Source organism: Physeter macrocephalus, chromosome 6 (assembly GCF_002837175.3).
Source record: "Physeter macrocephalus isolate SW-GA chromosome 6, ASM283717v5, whole genome shotgun sequence".
NCBI classification, from domain to species: domain Eukaryota; kingdom Metazoa; phylum Chordata; class Mammalia; order Artiodactyla; family Physeteridae; genus Physeter; species Physeter macrocephalus.
In genome coordinates this window covers 6,104,867-6,124,855 of record NC_041219.1, presented here as the reverse complement: position 1 = coordinate 6,124,855, position 19,989 = coordinate 6,104,867, and the positions used below count along the sequence as shown (strand labels likewise).

At 37.1% G+C, this 19,989-nt stretch overlaps 1 protein-coding gene across 5 annotated transcripts in view; it reads right to left on the bottom strand.

The window, feature by feature from the left end:
• Positions 1-17,350, bottom strand: part of RAB3IP (RAB3A interacting protein) — a 46,146-nt gene extending 28,796 nt beyond the window's left edge. For 2 of the 5 annotated variants that reach the window (XM_028490385.2, XM_028490386.2), the window contains exons 1-3: positions 16,354-16,438; positions 4,937-5,212; positions 3,972-4,230 (exon numbers count right to left, since the gene is read on the bottom strand). In XM_028490385.2, the coding sequence (XP_028346186.1) occupies positions 3,972-4,230; positions 4,937-5,212; positions 16,354-16,394 (576 nt within the window). In that variant the 5' untranslated portion in view covers positions 16,395-16,438. Of the gene's footprint in view, positions 1-3,971; positions 4,231-4,936; positions 5,213-16,353; positions 16,512-17,069; positions 17,089-17,181 lie in introns of those variants that run through there. The other 3 variants (XM_055085201.1, XM_024122951.3, XM_055085202.1) reach the window with 3 other exon arrangements.
• Between the last annotated feature and the right edge of the window lie 2,639 nt (positions 17,351-19,989).

Here is a 19,989-nt window from a genome sequence, read left to right as displayed (position 1 = left end):
GCATAGATTCCCGAATTATTTCACAAAGAATTGCCTGTGAACTATGAACATTTGCTTTAAAGTGTTAAATGAATAAAAATGAACTTCTATCAAGTCACTAAAATTTAGGGGTATCTTACAAGAAGCTAGCACATCCCTAACTAATATATTATGCATGTGTGTCTACTTACACAACAGTGTTAACTGCATACACATGTATATATTCATTTAATCAACAGAATGTGTTGAGAAGCCATTATGTACTCAAGATATAATCATGAGCAAAAACACATGTAATCCTTATCTTCATGAAGCTCAAAATTATTGAAGTGTATGTTTAAGTGTAGACTTCTGTGTTGGGGTTAACTGGGATGGGGCAAAGCAAACAATACAAATGAAGAAATAGAACTTTCACTCTCAATCAAGATAGAGTACCAGGGATCATATTTACCACCCTGCCTGACAGAACTAAAAACAAACCAGAAAAAAATTGTGAAATGATTTTTAAGACATTGGACATCTGGCAAAAAAGACAGTGATTCTCCAGAAACGGGAAACAATAAAGTGAGGCCCATGATTTGTTCCAGCATTTCACGTGAAGAGATAAAAGCATTATTAGACAAGGATTAAATGTTATTAAACTGTATTTCATATGTTCAAGAAGCTAGAAGACAGACTAAGCATGTTAAAGAAAACAAATGAAACACTTAAAAGACCCAATCAAACTTTCAGGGATGAAGACTAACATGTCTGTGATAAAAAAATACATTGTATAGAATTAACATATTAGATATTACAGGGGGAAAAAAGAAGAGTAGTGACATTAAAGACACAGCAACAGAAATTATACACAATGAAACACAGAGAGAAAAAAGATTTAAAAAGTAAATGAATAGAGCACCAATGAGCTATGGGACAACTTTAAGCAGTTTAATGTACACATAATAGGAGTCCTGAAGGAAAGGAGAGATAGGGAAGGTAAGTAAATGTTTTTGAAGAAATAATGGCCCAAATTTCCCAATTTCTATGAAAACAAACAACCCACAAATTCAAGAAGCTCAACAAATTCCAAGTTCAAGAAACCTGAAGAGAACTGCACCAAGGCACACCATAATCAAATAGCTTACAGCCAGTGATAAAGAGGAATATCACATCACATGCAGAAAAACAAAGGTAAGGATAACAGCTAACTTCTCATGAGAGACAGTGCAAGCTAGAAGACACTAGAGCAACATCTTTAAAGTAGTAAAAGAAAAAAACTATCAACCTACAATTCTTTACCCAGTGAAACTATATTTCAAAAACAAAGGTGGAAAAAAAAAAACCTTTTAAAATATACAACAGCTGAAAATAATTTATCAGCAGCACACACATAACAAATATGTTAAAGGATGTCCTCCAAGCAGAAGGAAAATGGTATCAGATGGAAATCTGGATCCACATGAAGGAATGAAGAGCACTGGAAATAGTAATTATATAGGTAAATATGAGGATTCTTATATTTAAATCCCTTTAAAAAATAACCAGCTGTTTAATGAAAAAATAATTTAAATGTATTGTGGAATTTAAATAAAACATATAAAGAAGTAAAATTATGGCAATCACAGCACAAAAACTGAAAGGTGAAAACAAAAGTACAGTTGAGCCCTGAACAACATGGGTTTGAACTGCATGTGTCCACTTATATGTGGATTTTTAAAAATAAATACATACTACAGTAGCACACAATCTATGGTTGGCTGAATCCACAGATACAGAACCACATAAAGTCATATGCAGATTTTCAATTGCACAGGGGTCAGTGCCCCTAACCCCACTTTGTCCAAGGGTCAACTGCATACTTTTGTAAAGTTCTTATACTGTATGTGAGATAGTATAATATTATCAGAACGTAGAGAGTGATAAGTTAAAGTTGTATACTACAAACCCTAAAGCAATCACTAAATTAGCAAAATGAAGATATACAGCCAATAAGCCAAAGGAGGTAAGATGAAATCACAAAAACATATGGAATTAATCCAAAAGAAGGCATAAAAGGAGAAAAAAGGGAAAAAGAAACAGAAGAGACAAACAGAAAACAAATAGTAAGATGGCAGATTTAAACCAAACTGTATCACATTAAATGTAAATAGTCTAACATAAACACACCAATTAAAAGGCAGAGATTATCAGAAAGGATAAAAAGCAAGATCTAATAATATGCTGCCTTCAAGAAAGCCCATTTTAAATAGGGAGACAAAAATAGGTTAAGAGTAAAAGGTTGGAAAAATGGTAACTTTCTGGCCACTCTTAAAAGAATAATCAGAATAAACAGAATGACTATTGACATAATTTTGATTCACGAGTTGCCATTAATTCAGGAAGTATTTTCATATTCAACAGTCCTTTTCAAGTCTTGAGCTCTAAGTAAGTATTAATACTATCTTGTACTCTTCATAATAAAATTCACCATATGCATGTGTTCACACATCATTATCATTTCAATTACCTCGACAGTACTTCTAAATACAACAAACTTAGATTTCAAAAATAACTCCAAACTTGAGCTAAGAAATTAGCAATATATTCTGATCAATCAGTAACCACAATGTATTCCCAAAGATAGATATATATGTTCAATAGTTTACCTCTATATAAATTGTTATTTCACTTAATACTCTGTATTAAGATGAGAGTCTCAGCCAAATGACAGATGCCAAATATAGCCACATCTCACCAGACCCCCTACCTTTGGGAAAAGATTAAAAAGGCTACTGATTTTTCTTTCTGATAAATATACATTCAACCAAAAATGTTTTCACATATCTTCATGGATGTTTAAGCATTAGCCATTCATTGAAGCATTATAAAGAGACATATATGCCAGGCATCGTCCTGTATTATTCTAGGCACTGGGGATACAAAAATCAATGTTATGCTCTTGAGAGAAAAGTCTGGTGGGGAGAAGATGGGAATATATGTTTGTAAAATGTCATAATATGCTGGAAATCATGTCATAGAATGTTTTCCCTATTGCCTCAATTTTCTAAATGTGCACTGGTCCATTTCACCTAAGTTGTGAAATTTATATACGTAGTTGTTCGTATTATTCCTTTATTATACTTTCCATGTCTGCAGGGTCTGTAGTGATACCCTCTGTTTCATTCCTGCTATTGACAATGTGTCTTCTGTTCTTTTTTATCAGTCTTATTAGAGGTTTTTCAATTTTACTGATCTTTTTAAAGAACCAGGACTTTGTTTCATTCATTTTCTCTGGTTTTTCTGTTGTCAATTTCATTGATTTCTGCTCCTTACTATTTCCTTCCTTCTGCTTGCTCTTGGTTTTATTTTGCTGTTCTTCTTCTAGTTTCTTTAAGTGGGAGTCTAGATTGTTGATTTGAAACTTTTCCTTTTTTCTAATGTATGAATATTTAGTGCTACAAATTTCCCTTTAAAATTTAATTACAGACGCAGTAAAAGAATGAGATATACTCACAAATTTGGGAATAAATAGAAATTTTAAAGATGACCAAGTGAGAAACAGAACAAATCACTAGGAGAAGAAAATTCTCCAAGGTAAGGTACAGAAAATATTCAAACCCAGCTGAATGGCAAGGCACTATTACTAAAACAGTTCCTCAAAACATAATGATTTGGACTGAATGGCTTCAAGTAAATAATCACAAAGTCAATCACATACAGAGAGGAAAAAACCCACACATGGAACATAACTCACCAAATTTGCATTACAGATAATGCAAGACAGGAAACAGGCAATATAGGGGGGGCACAAAAAGAATTTAAGAATCTCTTTTTTCTAGTTTGTACTCTTAGATGAGCTTCTTTACTACTCAATTTCACAGATTCCTAAATGCTGCCCAACAGGAGCTGAGACTGTGCATATGCAAAAGATAAGTGAAGAACTGTAATGATTTCACTTGAGTTGCCCCCCCCATGGATAAATATTAATTTTGAATATAACATATGGAAAAATAAAATATCTTTTTGCTTACCCTCTGAGCTTTTGCAAGTTCTTCTTTTAATCTTTCATAGCCCTTTTCTCTAACTTCCAAAACAGATGGGCTTCGTAAGCGGGACAGACTATCAGTACTCAACCCAAAAATATCATCACTGCCATCACAAGCCTCTGTTATGGTAGCACCCTGTAAAAATTCCCTCTCTGCGTTACAGTTGTCCTTTCTTGTAGCTAATGTAGTTAACCCAGCTGTGACTCCAGAGGTAGAACAAGGTGCTGGGTCTGTAACATGGATGCTGTAAAGGAGAGTTCAAAAAACATCAGCATGTGCTTAAATATAACTGGCATAAACACACGTCTATAACTGCATTATCCAATCTGTTCACCACTATATCTAATTAATAGCATGTCCTGAGCCAAAGCAACCACATTTAGAGTCCTTCATAGCCACATATGTCTAATGGCTATCATATTAAACAGCACAGAAACAGAACATTTTCATCATCCCAGAAAGTTCTATTGGATAGTGCTACTCTAGAACAGGGGTCTGCAAACTAAATGCAGGATAAATCCAGCCTGCCACCTGTTTTTTAAGGCCTACAAGCCAAGAATGATTTTTACATTTTCAATGGTTGAAAAAAAATAATAATATTTTGTGGCACAAGAAAATTATATAAAATTCAAAATTCACTGTCTATATATAAAGTCTTATTGGAGCATATTCATTTACATACTGTCTACGGCTGCTTTCACACTTTAACAGCAGAGTCCAACAGTTGCAACAGAGACTGTGTAGCCCACAAAGCCTAAAATATTTACTATTTGGTCCTTTACATAAAAAGTTTGTGACCCCTGCTCTTGAGCATTAACATGTATTGCTCTTCATGAACAACCTTATATTATTCAAGTTTTCTAAAACAATAAAACTTAAAATAAGTTAACCAAGCAAACTTCGTTTGTTTAATACAATACTCTAAAACAAGCATTTTGATGATCTCCTACCTGACACTAGATATTTCTGCACAATTTAAACGTCTGGGGGATGAATACACAGGTTGTGTAGGAAGGTCGGAAACATCTAAGGCATTAGCCTGGATAGGGGCGGAGCATAAAGCTGAAGGATGTGGCCGGTAGATGACACTTGGTGAGGTAGTCTGCTCTTGAGTTCCCGGTTCATACACACCAAGAAGGTCTGGAGAAGTAGGTGAAGCAAGGTTTACTTCATGGAAACCTTCCAAGGGGTCATTAGCCATAGCAAATGCCTCATCATAGGATAACCTATGTTAAAACAAAAAGCAGGAAATTATTTTGAGATAGTGACATTTAAAATTAAATTAAGATGTATATTTATAAAATGTGTTTAACAGTCCATTATAAACTATAAACTTACAATGAAAAGAGACAGCAAAGGAAAGAAACTACAATATTTTAAAATTTATTAAGTGATCTCAGACTATAAACACTACAAAAGGCATACAATCTGATTCAGAATAAAATTGAAAGTGATGGCTAACAGTGTTACAGTGCGTAATTAATAAATATTTAACAATGAGGAATGAATAAAAATTTGCTTGATATATTTAACTTTGCTATCATATGTGACTTTGATTAGAATAAGGAGAAGAGGCAGTAAAGAAAGAGACACATGTGCTTAGTTCAACTAACTGTTCTGTTCTGCCTCATACTGGCTCTGACTTTGGATGAGTCTGTGTTTTTTTCTTTTATTCTGAAATAATTTCAAATTTACATAAGAGTTGCAGAGCTCCTGTACATATTTCACCCAGATTATGAAACTGTTAACATTTTCAAACCATTTGAGAATAGGTTTGAAGCATGATGCCCATTACCCCTTAATATCTCAGTGTATATATCCTAAGTAAACCATCACCAAAATCAGGATGTTAACACTGATCACTATTACCATCTAAACAACTGACCCCAATCAAAGTTCACTGATTATCCTAACAACGTTCTGGATAGGCCCAGGATCCAATCCAGAATAATGCATTACATTTCTCTAAGCCTTAAATTTCTCCTCTAATGGGATGAGAATGGGAATAATAATATTCCCTCCCTTCTCCAGGTTGCTGTGAGGATTAAGTCAGACAATCCACATAAAGTATTTAGTAGTGTACTATGTAACTGGCACAGAGTACAAATAAACATCTGTTATCAGTCAGCCGTTAGTAATAACATGTATGCTTCAGTTTTTCCATCAGTAAAAAATATTTCATGCAACTACACAATTATGTTAAAAATTTACATGAAAACTAAAAAGTGTACCACTCAAGTTTTTCACTTGAAAAATATAAAGAAATCTTATAAACCTTAACTGATTTCCCACTGTCTATAGAATAAATTCCAAACTTGTTATCCGGAAAATCAAGGTCTTCTATGATCTGAATCCAATCTCTCTTCCCAATTTTTTTCTTTCCTACAATAGTACTTTGATAATCATGCCTAATACTTTCCCAGAACTTCGAAAAATTCCCAAACACAAGCACCAATATACCATATAATTTCATCATAAAATCCAAAAAAACAACCTCATTCATTAAACTGAAAAATTTTACTCTCACACTCAATAAAAAAAGCGTTGAAAATAAGACAAGTAAAAGTAGTAAGCTACTTTTTATCTAAGAAAGGAGAAAATACAAATTTATTTATATATATATAATTATATATATACTTTTTCATATGTTCTTATATTTTAGAAATGGAAGGATACACCAAAAACTAATTTAAAAAAAAAAAAAACAGTTACCTTTAGGAAAGGGCGAGAAAAGGAAGAGGAGACAGGCATAAAAGCTATACTTTTCCAAATGTACCCTGCTTTGTAGATTTGAATTTGAACTTGGAACCACAAAAATGATAAAACAAAATTGGATTTTAAAAAAGAATATCTAAAAATAAAACAAATGAATCTAGCTGTGTACTAACATGGTAGTTTTAACCAACATCAAAAAGAACTATTTCAAATGATTTTAAAACATAGTAATAAAACTGTATATCCCTAGTGGAATATATTCTAAGGTCAAAAGGAAGTTAAAAAAATCATACACTATTTTCAGTAATCATATCAGTAAGTAATGTTGATACTGCTATTCTGAAACTATTATAAAAGATAAAACAAATTATATTAATATCATTCAGAACTAAGATTTTCAACATATGAGAAAAGAGATACAAAATACAAAATCAAGGAATTTAAAATTCTGAAGTCCTAAATTTGAATCAGAAATATCAGGAAATTTTTTTCTATTTAAAGAGCTGTCTACCTTTATCCACTGAAAACGTATAACAACAGCAACCAAATCAGGAGCAATGAGTACCCCTTGTGCCCAGAGTAATACCATTTCCTATGAAAAAAGAACAAGGGCTCCTCGGAGAAATGGCTGATTCCAAGCCCTGGGCAGTAAATGTACAAAAAGACCTTGCAACATCTTGTTTTACCAGGAAGCAAGAAAGCTATCAAAGACTACTGGAGTGGTATCAAAAGGACTCCCACTAACCAAAGATGGGATAATCGGAACATCAAAAAGGATAATACCTGTAAAGAACAAAAAATAATTCTAAACCCATGAGTTCATGATTATACTAAAAATAAGACAAAACAAAAAAATCTCACTGGTCCCTTTTGATCAGTGCTATGGAACAAATTCACTATTTTGAAAACTGGTAAAATAAAGGAAAGAATCCAGTATTCACCCTGGCTTTCCTATACATTAAAGAACTAAATAGTTTATGAGGAAAAATCCTTCTTTTAAAAGAATCCCACTTAATAAATATAACTTTGCAATCCTAATGAAATAATGAGTCTAGGCAACACTTATCAATAACTATTAAAACCCTAAGGTAAAATCTGGGGCACTTTATAAATAATGGATAAGAATGACAGTACCTGAACTCACTGATGACATTATTATCACAAAAAGGGAGAAAATCAGACATTATGAGAATTATGTGGTAAAACAGGAAATGAACAGTACCACCATCCATGAAGCATTCTTGCCCCCCTAATAAGAAAAAAAAGATCCCAATCCAATCAAGCCTTCAGGTCTTTATCAGTTTATAGGAAAGAGGCTAGAGGAACATACTAAAAATAACATCTTCATCGGTTTATAGGAAATACAGAGTCTAGAAGAACATATTAAAAATAATACCATATGGACAAAAACAGAAAAATCTAGACTTTGGGAAACTCCTACAGGATAAACCACCTGGTTTTTTCAATAAATAAAAGTGGAAAAAAAGAGGGAATTTATAAAGAGACTTAAGAGACATAATGAAATATAATGTATGGACCTTGTCTGAATTCTTATTTGAATTAACCAACTGTAAAATCATATTATAAGACAATAAAGGGAACTTGAACACTGGATATTACTGATATTACTACGTATTTTTGTCCATTTTTAGAGATAATGGTATTATGGTTACACACACAAAAAAAATTCTTACCTTTTAGAGATACACACGAAAGTATTTATAGATGAAATAAAATTACCTGGATTTGCTTCAAAATAATCCAGGGGGAGAAGGAGGGTATGGGGAGCTGGGCTATCAAACTTCCAGTCCCCCCCAGTCACACAGGATTATAGGATGGTGTCTCTCATAATAACAGTTAATATTTACTGAGCATTTACTAAATATCAGGTATAGTTCCAGTACATGTACAGTTGCGGAAGCTGCAGCTTAGGGTAGCCAGTATTAAAACCTATGTCTGGGACTTCCCTGACGGTCCAGTGGTTAAGATTTCGCCTTCCAATGCAGGGGGTGCAGGTTCAATCCCTGGTCCAGAAGCTAAGATCCCACAGGCCTCACAGCCAAAGAACCAAAACATAAAACAGAAGCGATATTGCAACAAATTCAATAAAAGACTTCAAAAATAAATAAATAAAAAATAAATAAATAAAACCTGTGTCTGTTGGACTCCAGAGTCCTAGCTCTTCACCACCACACCACACTACTACTACTAGAATTGCTTTGCCTTTCCACTGTTAGATGGTTCATGTAAAAACGCTTCTCCTTAAGCTGAATTAAAATCCATCATCCCTGCAACATCCACCCTATTTTTCCTATAAACACTCAACTATTCTTTCAACAAATATTCATTGAGAGTCTACTATGTGCTAGGCTCTGGGGAAAGAAGATGATAAATCATCTCTGCTCCCAAATAGTATCAATATAGTAGGAGACACTGACAGTGGCAATGATAGTGTGATAAACGCTATAGAATATGCAAAGGCTACTAAGAGACCACACAGGAGGGGCAAATAAATCAGAAGGAAAGGACTCCCAGAAAAAGTGAAGCCAAGGAAAAGACCCAAAGAAGAGTAGGAAATAATGAGAAAGATAAACCCCCTGGAAGGACTTTCCAGGCATGTCTAAGGTATGAAAGCAAAGTATTTATGGAAAATACAAATGTTGCATAAACTGGAGCACAGGCTAGGAACATAAGACCCAAACCTCAAAGAGAGGCAGGTCTGAATTCTGCTTCTATCAAGTTATTGGGCCAATGTGTGCCTAGGTTCTCTCATCTGGAAATCTGTAGCTCGGTTTTCTTCCTCACAGGGTGAGAATTAAAAGAGAAATGCAAGTAGTATTTCGTAGAGTGGAGCACCTCTGAGCAGTGCCTCTACCTACAACACATTGTTTAAATTCCAGTCACTCCCAAAAAGGAGATTATTTTAAGATTAAATGTAGTCCCTTTATCAAGCATGTGAAATTTCCATAAAATGTTTAGCTTAGCTGGTAATGAGCTGCCAATCAGACTAATCTGAAAATCTTTTGCTCTTTCAAATAGTACATGGGAGCTTTAAGATTTATTTTGTATTCAGAGTTCTTATATGAATAACATAAACTATTTTTAAGCAGTAGTACTCTTTGCGTTAAGTAATAAGTAATTTAGAAAACTATTTTCAAGCAGAGATTATCCCAATTCATAAACTAAACTTGTCAAGGATCACTAAAAATGAGTAAAAAGGACGACAGCATTAAATTCTTATGGGTGAATTAACAACACAGCTTGGATGGCTGTATTATTACTCAGCTTTAAGTAACAAAGCTGATTTCCAATTTTAAAAAAGTTGATCAAAACCATTTGCTTCTGATTTCTAGTATGCATTTCATGTTATTTCTTCTTTGCAGAAGTCAGCACTATCACAGCAAAAACAGCAGTCAATATTTACTGAAAGTTAACTATGTGTCAGTTAACTATGTGTTGTTAAGAACTTCATGTGTATTAACTCATTTAATGAATGCCTAGAAAAAATCTTAATGAGTTATATACTTATTCAATATATTTATACATATATTATTTTAGTATAAAATAAGTGTACTTAATAATTTTTATAAATTATATTTATTCTAGTTGGAATGGAAGATGTCCGCCAGCTTCAACTCCTCAGGGCAAATGCTGGTACTAAGTTCTGAGAACACAGATATGAAAATGGACTAAAAAGAAGGTGCATAGCCTATCATGAGCCACTAAATGATTACCCTGTGGGTTGGGGGGGAGAGGAGGAAGAGAATGTTTCAAGGAGAAATAAAATATAAGTTAGATTTGAAATGCTGAATAAGAGTCTGTAGGTGGGCTAGGCAAGGAAATACGACAGGACAGTCAAGGAGTAAGGGTTTGGCACTAAAGAAACTAACCAAAAAAAAAAAAAGAGTGACAGAAAATCAGGCTGGAGAGGCAGATATGCGACAGATAATTAAAAGCTTCATTTAACATGGAAACGGCTGCTTAGAGTTTATCCAAGAGATGCTCAGATCTACGTTTTCGGAAGTACAGATGTACTGTGATGTCATTAGAAAAATGACTCCTGAGGACTTTTAACTAGAGAGAGGAGACTAGAGGCAATTGGTTAAGAGGTTATTGCAACAGGCTAGGCAAGAGATTATGAAGGTCTGATCTAATGCCAAGATCAAGCATTGTAAATGAGGGGACGGAGGCATATTTATCTATAAATATGAAAAACATTCAGAACAATTCATTTATATTTCTCCATATACACATATGCATTATGTTATTACATTCTATATGTGTGACATATACACATATACATTATGTACATTATTCTGTTATTCCTCACAGCATCCCTTTGAAATGATTCTTATGTCTATTTTACAGGTATAAAAACTGAGGATCAGAGAGATTAAATTAATTTTGTCGAGGTCAAACAGTCAATAAACAACAGAGCTAGGATTCAAGCCCTGGTGCGTCTGACTCCAACACCTGACTCCACTACATCTAAGAATCACTTAAAAGGTAAAACTGATTGGAGGTCAGGGGTAAGACTCAGATAAAGGTTACATCAAGACAGAGGATCTCTAAGGCAGTCTTACCCAACCAACCGTAAGAAGAGAACAATCCAAATAGAAGAATCCTATTTAATCTCTGAACGCTTGTTTAATTTCAGAAAGAAAAAACTAAAGTTTCTCTAATGCACTGCTATTGAAATGAGCATTTGCTATTACTTTGTGTTCTTTCTGGTTTTTTTCCCTATATTCTCTTTGCTATCATCATTTCCTTATCTATTTTGCTGCCTTGCTGGAGTTTAAAATAAATACTTATTCAGCCCCTTATAGCTCTTGATGGGGAGGGGAGGAATAGCATATAAATAAAAATCAACAGAAGCCTGATTTTACTATAGTGGCCTTATGATGTATTCAAAAACAGTGTGGGTATTTGTTACTAAGGAATTAGTGTTAATTTTTTAAAGTGTGTCATAGTATTGTAGCTAACTGCCCTTATCTTTTAGAGGTACATACTGAAATATTTACAGATGAAATTATACAATTCCTGGAATTAGCTCAAAATAGTACAGGAGGGGGAATAATACAGGGGAGTATATGGGGCAGGACTGACCGTTGCTGATGGGCTAGATGATGGGAAATTTGAGGTTCATCATACTTTTGCATCTACTTATTGTATTTTAAATTCTCAATAATTAGAAAGCTTTGAGATTTATTCAAATACTATATAAAGGAAGAAAAAACAAAAAGGTGTATATATAAAAAAATAATTTTCTCATTAACTTTCCCTATGATTATAAAGTTGGTTTTCCAAACTAACATTTTGGTCGTAGCAAAAAAAAAAAATTTCACATTTACATTTTAGGAAGCAGTCTATGTTTATAAGTGTGAATTTAATTCATAACCCAAGGGAAGTATTAGTCAGATGGTCTGTCAAGCTCACAATCTTCCCACTTATTAAAACAGACCACAAATTAATTTCCATTTACTAATTCCACAGGATTTAAATGTACAACCTAACATATTGAGAGATGTTAGTTATTGCAGATTCTTAAAATTAAAGGTTTTCAGAAAATTCTCAGAACTTACTGGGTTACTAACACTGTATTTAATTACAAATTCTTGGAACAAAAATGTAAAAAAATAATTGTTTTCCAGGTTTCTTTTCCTTAAAAGTGGAAGCCTCTTTATCTTATGTATGTAAGAATATATGTCAACTAAATATTCAATAGGCACTGAAGTATATATTGACTGGATAAATAAATAAACAGTAAGACTCTTTAGAGAGGGAATAAATAGCAGAGCAGAGAAGAGTAGAGACAGTGACTCCTGGCCACCTTTAAAAATTGGAGATAAAACAGCCAAGTACCCTGTAGCAAGATTGATGAAACTGAATTTTTAAAGTTTGGGGAAACCTGAGCATTTGATCAAACGAGCTTCAGAAAACCTTCTTTCTAGTTCAGATTCTGTTATTAACTGGCTGTGTGAACTTGGGAAAGTCACTTAATTTCTCTGAGCTTCAGTTTCAACATCTATAACAGTGGTGTTATCTCCCCTGCCTACACTTGAGAAAATCAAATGGCTTAACTGTCAATGTAAAAATGTTCTAAAGATTGTAGAGCATAACACAAATGTATAATATCTATAAAGACCTAAGAAGGAATAAATGATGGGGAAAATAACAAGAGCACAGAAAGGAGTCTGTCTTACAAAACAGAAGGGATCCTTGTTTATCCTAGATAAAGGAGAAGGAAGGGGAAAACAAGTCCTTCTGAGGTATAGTGTTCAAATATAATTCTCTTCCCAACAGGAAATTAATTAACGCACATTTACTTACTGTTTTTCTAACTTACTTTAGTTGTTCTTTTATACTTTATCCTGATCTGTCAATCAGATGCCCACAAACAAACACTCAATACTATTATCTGGACACATCAAATGACAATTCACTAATTTAATTGGTTCTAAGCTATCATCAGTATGCTCCTTTACAGCAGTTAACTATAAGCAACAAATCTCTCAAACTTGAACTATTTCAATAATTTCCATTCTTTTCCCTCTGATCTAAGTAATTTTAGCTTATGGTTATAGCTATGTAATTTCGTGTTGTTGATATCCTAAGATAAATCAATATTACTTTTTCACTTTTTTCTATATACAATTGAAGCTTATGAAACTACCTCATTTAGCTTTAAGTTGAAAGGGAAAGCAGAAGGGAAACAGAGATGGCAAGTTAATGTTACCTGTTGTAAGTAACCCCTCCCTTTCCTTAGTCCCCTCAATTCCCACTTTGAACACTCATTTCCATTTCTACTGCTAGATCAATTTCAATACATCCTAACATTTTTTCTCGCTGACCATCCATCACCAAACAGCACAGTACCTACTGGGTTCCAGGCCCAATGCTAAAGCTATAAAATGGGGTAAGAGGAATTAAAGCCCTGCCCCCAAAGCATGTGTACACTAGAAAAAGATACTTCATTGTCAACAAACATTTACAAACACAATGTAAATATCAAAATAAATACCAAACTAGAGGCATATACTCCATGCTTTGGAAGCATAAAAGAAAAAAAAGATACGTACTACATGGCAAAGGTAAGGACAGCAGTACAGAAAAAAAAAGAGAAACTAGCTAGAAAGGAGTTTTCAAAAACTCAGATATTTTATTTTAGGATATCAGGTGTATTTAGGTAATTCATTTAGTAACCAATATACTACGCTTTGTTGAACTACATCTTGACCAGCACTATATAGGGCAAAGGTTCAGTTTGAAAAGGTGCACTCCCCTCAGAATATCCTCAAAACTTTCCCTCAACACACAAGTACCTCTACCAACTCATCCTTCCTTCCTCCCCACTCTCTAACTATTCTAGCACTGTGTCTTATCTGGCACTCATTAAAATTACAACAACAACATATGTGAAAGTGCTTTCTAAATTTTGAGGAACTTACAAAAGATATGGGAATGATTACACAGCCCACCTTCCAGATGCCTTAAAAAGTCTTTCCTTTAACCCCCACTGTGACTTGCAGAGTAGATACTCAATGAATATTTGATTTAAAAATCTCCAGCGATACGTTAAGAATTACTTATTACACCAATATTAAGTATCTCATAAAAGCTAAATTAAAACCAATTCTTCAGTATTACAACCTATGCATGAAGAAGTAGTAGAGTGTAGTGGTTAAGATCATGGACGTCAAAGACGAACTACCAGACTCCTAATTTAGTGCCCTCACTTAACTAGCTCTGACCTTAAGCATCCATCACCTCAAGCTCCATAACCTCTCAGTGCCTCAACCTTCCCAACTATAAAATGGGATAAAGTATTACCTAACTCCTAGGTCACTGTGAGAATTAATGAGTTGACATAGTGTTTACACCAGAACCTGATACACCATAAGCTCTAGACTCCGTAGTAGTAGCAGCAGTGCTGGTACCACCATCATCAGAAAACTTGGATATTTTTTAACCAGAAATATGAATAATAATAACACTTTTCATCTATGTGTCTTCTTATAGTCACAAAGCTCTTTCACAGAAGGTATAGTTCAGGAATGGAAGGAGCAAAACTGGTAGGAGCTCCATTTTGGGCAGGCACTCTCAGTGTTTAATCCTGGCTCTGCCATTAGTCAGCTATAGGACCACCGACAACTAAGTAACCAGAGGCAAGTTATTTCACTTCTCTGACCCTCAATTTCCTGATTTGTAACATGCAACACCACCACCTATACTCCGGGAATGTGCTGAGGACTAGAGGAGTCAAGGTACTTGAAGTAACAAGCAGGATGCATGGCACACTGTTGCTTTAACATCTGTTCCTCTCCTCCACCTCCCACGTGGAGTATCTCATTTAATTCTCATCTCACCATTATGAAGTTCATATCAGGTTGAGCCATATTAAAAACAGCTGAATACTGGCAAATTCATATGGTTCAACCTAACACTACATCCATTTACAAATGGAGAAAATAAGCTCAGAGGTTAAATGCTTTACTCAAGGTCATATGCACGGTAAGTAATGGAGCTAAAACTTTAAAAATAGACAGTTTTGCATTAAAATTGGTTCAGCGAGTCCTGCTCAGAAAGGGAGGGGGAAAAAGGTAAACGAACTACAATAATACATGTGAAACTACTGTAACCTACAAGTTTTTGTTCTGCCATATCAAAAAACAAGATGATGATGTAGACTGTCTTCTAAGACTCTTTCAATTTAAAAAATTATCTGTAGAGTGTCTATGCGTGTGTTGCAGAGGTTGAGGGTTTAGTGAAAATTAAAGGAAAATAATATCATCAAAGGAAGCACATGCATAACTACACCAATTCAAAAAGTACAGCTGGATCTAATTAGAAACTCCACGAATTAGCAAATTCACAAAGCAGCTGAACATCAACTACCCATCCTGGCGAAAAGTTAGCAGTATTCCATACCACAGATGAGGTGTTCGCCAAACACACAAGGAAGAGTTATACTAAATGTATCCACTTTGGTTCACAAAGGTATGTACCAATGTATAATATTACTGAATGGCAAAAGAAAAAAGTGAAAAGGCTTTTCTTCTAATAGTAAGACATACACTACTGTAGTAAAACTGTATAACTGCTAAGTTTATTTCTATACATTCCACAAGGGCTTTAGGATTATATCACATAAACCATATTTAGGATACATATCTGTCCAAACATGAAGTGTCCTATCAAAATGCACGGCACTAGTAAATAAATAGCAAATGTTAACAGAACAAGGTCCCATAAAAGTGGTGGAATATTTACCAGTATCAAATATTTACTATGATTGGTCTACAAATCTATTCTGCCTCTCTTCTCCTTGAAGTGCCATTCACCATTTTTTTTTCTTTAAAAGGGCATAAACAACAAAACATGAATGAGGATAATGAACAGAAACCAGGTCTTTCAGTAGATTTACAATAGAACGGTATTGTTTTTAATCCTCTTATCGGCCTCTCCTCCAATTATGTAATCATTCCACGGCAAAAGATTACATGGCTGTTTCCCTACCCTGCAAGGAATAAATTGGAGAGGGAAACAGAAGAGTAGGAAACAGGTATCCTAGGAATATGCTACATTTCCACGCAACTAAACTGCCTCTTCGGAATCAGTATTAACCGAGCGCTCTTAATTTTCAAGACCTTACCCTTTAGCCATTACAGATGTGTTTTCTTTTTTAAATCCCATAACAACTGACAACTCTTCACGTGCTGCAGATTCCACCTACCACCATCACTTCCAGAGTCCATTAAACTCTCTTTTCCCCGGGCGGTCGGTCGGAGCGAGTTATCCACACTGGAAGGGCTGTGTAATTACAATTACGTCTGTGCAGCTCGCCTCAACTCCCCGGAACAAAAGTCAGGCTGAACTGAGCTGCCTCCTAAGGCGCGATCCCGGGTGCTGGCTCTTGCCCACCAGGTTTCGCCGAAACCTCCCGAGGGTGACCTCTACGCCTCGACTCGGTGCCCAGCTCGCCGTCTCCTAAGACCCCCGGTCCACGCCTACTGCCTCGCCCCGTCCAGCGCCGGCCTCCAGACTTGTTCGCGAACTCTCCTTACAGCCCCCTCCGCAACTCCGGGCCCCCAGCTCCCGGCCGCGCGCGCCCAGCCGACAGGTAACCGGGCGCCGGGCTCCCAGCCTCAGCGCTCGGGACCGCGCAGTTAATGAGTAACGCGCCGGGGCCCGGGGGACAGGGGAGGAGCCGCCGCCGCCCGACGCCCACCAGCGGCCCCAGGGGGCGCCCAGATGCCCCGAGCCCCCGCCGCTGCCTCCGCCGGGGTCCCGGAGCCCGCGAGCCCAGGCGGGGGAGCGCGCTCGCTGGGCCAGGACAGTCGGCCGGGTCCCCGCGCGCCGCGCCCTCACCTGCACCTGCCGCGGCCGCCCCTCCAGGCCGGCTCGCGGGCGGCGGGCGCGCGGGCACCGAGGGGGGCGGTGCTCCGCGCCCCGGGCCTCTCCCTCCCGCGGCCGCACTCACCTGACCAACCCACCGCGGCCGCGGCCGGCGCTCAGGGGCGCGCGCAGAACCGCACACAACGCGCTCCGAAGGAGTCACAGGCGGAGGGGAACTGCGGGCCAACGCCGCTACACTCAGCCGCGGCGGGTGCACTACCAGGGGGAGCCGCCGAGGGAGCGCGGGACTGCGCCTGCGCCGGGAGCAGGGCTGGGAGCCGGGAGCGGTCCGGCCCCGCGGAGGGAAGGAGGGGATGGGGGCGGGGCGGGCGTGGGGCCGGTGGGGCCGACGCGCTCCCGCGCCCCCTGGCGACAGCCGGGGCTTTCGCAGGTGCCCGGCGCGGGCCCCAGGTGCCTCCGCGGGCGGTTTCCTTGGGAACAGGGCGAGCTGGCGGTAAGCCTTGTTGCCCTGGGCTCGACAGGCGGTCTCGTGTTCACTTCGAGTGTGTTGGGCTCTCCAGGAGTCGGAAAATGAACCTTCGATGTGAGTGGAGGACAGCTAGAACCAACCTGACACTCGGCGTGTATATGTACCTACAACGTATGTGTCTGTGTGTGGGTGTGTGTGTGTGTGCTCGTGAGTGTCTGTTGTCTCTGGGGGGATGGATGGGAGGAGGGGGAGTCTGATAGAACCTAGATCCCAGCATTCTAGCAGCTGCTAGAGCATTCGAGAATGTCGTTTCTGCACCTGCCTTCTCTCATCTTTTGTGTCAACTCTTTGATAACTTCCACCCCACTTTAGGTCCTCCAGAGAAGAAACGTGAAAATACAAACCAGGCTTCCGAAAATCTGATCCAAAAGAGGCAGTCACATCACAGTATGTCTCTATGTTTAGTAAAAGAGTTACATGCAATTTGTGTGATATATGTATTGAGTAGGACCCCCGCTCTGTATATTGATCACATTTATTAGAGGCAGTAAATAAGAGTAGGTTATGTGGATGGATATAGGAATCAGAATTCCTGGGTTTGAGCTTGGCACCTACTAGCTGTGTCAGTGACCTTGGGCTAGTTGATCTCTAATAGCCCCAGTAAATGGGGATAATAAGATTACCTACGTAACTAAGTTGTTAAGAAATTAAATGGCTTAATATATGTGAAATACTTAGTGTACTTCATGACACAAATATGAATATTTGTGCCTAATGAATATTAGCTATTATTAATAACATCATTATTATCATCCACCTATAATAAAAACAGAAACCTAGAAAGTCATTATTTACTCTTTTATACTCCATCTCCAATATATCAAGTCCTATCCATCCTATTTTGCAAATAATTCTTAAATCTACCCCATCTGTTATTCAGTGGGACTAGACATGACCCTACTCATTAATGGACTTCTAACTATTCTCCCTTACACCATGTCATTCATTCATCAAACATTTTTTATGCTCGATCTACGTGCCTACTGCTAGACATGGGAACAGAGAAGCCATTACACACAATCTCCATCATCCAAGCACTCAAACATAGTGAAGAAAACAAATGTGTCAATAACAACTAAGTGAAATAAACTCCTCATACAGCAAACTACTTGGGTTCTCCAGTCTTGCCATACTCCTTCGTACATGCTGTCTTTACATATGCTGCTCCTTTTTCTTGTTTTGCCCTGACCCTCCGTCTTTTCCTTACCTAGCTAATTCTTGCTTATCCTTCATTATTTCTGCCCAGGCATCAATTCCATTGTGAACCCTTCCCTGTTTCTTGCCACCCAGCCTTATCCCACCCCAGAGTGGGCTAGGTGCCCTTGACTGTACTCTTATAGAACTTTATCTCTTTATCTCTAGCACTTATCACATAGAACGGTAATTGTAGTTTTGTCTATTTCCTTATGAACTTTTTGAGAACAGGAACAAAGCCTGACATGTAGGAGGACTGGCTCAGAAAATGCAGAATGAGTTAATGATATACATTTAGATACACTGTCTTGGTATATAAATGTTTAGAGGACAGGCCCTATGCTGTGTTCTACATAGGACCTAAGATATCGTGCATCTACAGGAAATAGTGAGCAATAACCATGTGCCTGAGTCCCATGTTGGTCCACCTGTCATCCACAAGGCTCTTTGGAATGGACTTAGAGGTGTTTCCTCTCACATACTTCACCTGCTAGCACAGTTTGAGAATGAGAAGAGCTATCTGAGTAGTTACCTATAGTAGGGCTTTAGTGTCCTTGCAGCACAGAGACTAAGATGCATTACAGAATATTATACACTCAGAATCTCAGCCTGCAAAATACATGAAGTGTTGTAAGCATCCTAAGTTAGATTGCTCAGCCATATACTAAAGTAACTCCTCACAAACTTTAAAAACATGATGATGGATTTTATACTGTGCTCAAGTTTGCCTTCTTTTTCTTTCACTAAAATATAAGTTATACAATTAATGTCAAATAAAATAATTAACCTTAAGACTTTCCCATCCATATCTAGGGCCAGAAAACAAAGGACTGCAAATATCTAAAAATTTTTAATTGAACAAATCATTCTAAGGTTGTTATCCTTAGTTACAACTTTTATTGCTTGTTTGCCTCTGTTTTATTTTCAAAGTTCAGAAAGTGTTGTATGTTTACACGGTACTTTCTGGTTTCAAACTGACTTCAGATTAATTATCTCATAGGTCTTTTATAAAAAGCAATTTGATGTAGGTGTAAAGGTAGTTCATCTTTACAGATCGGGAGCTTGGACCACCAGAGTTAGGGCCCTGGTCTTCAGAACTCAGGGTAGTATCTACAAACAAATGAACTTTTTAAAAAACGCTTTTAAAAAGCACACTGGGCTTCGTGTCCAGCACTATGGCAGACTAGAGATTGGCTGATTCTCCCACCA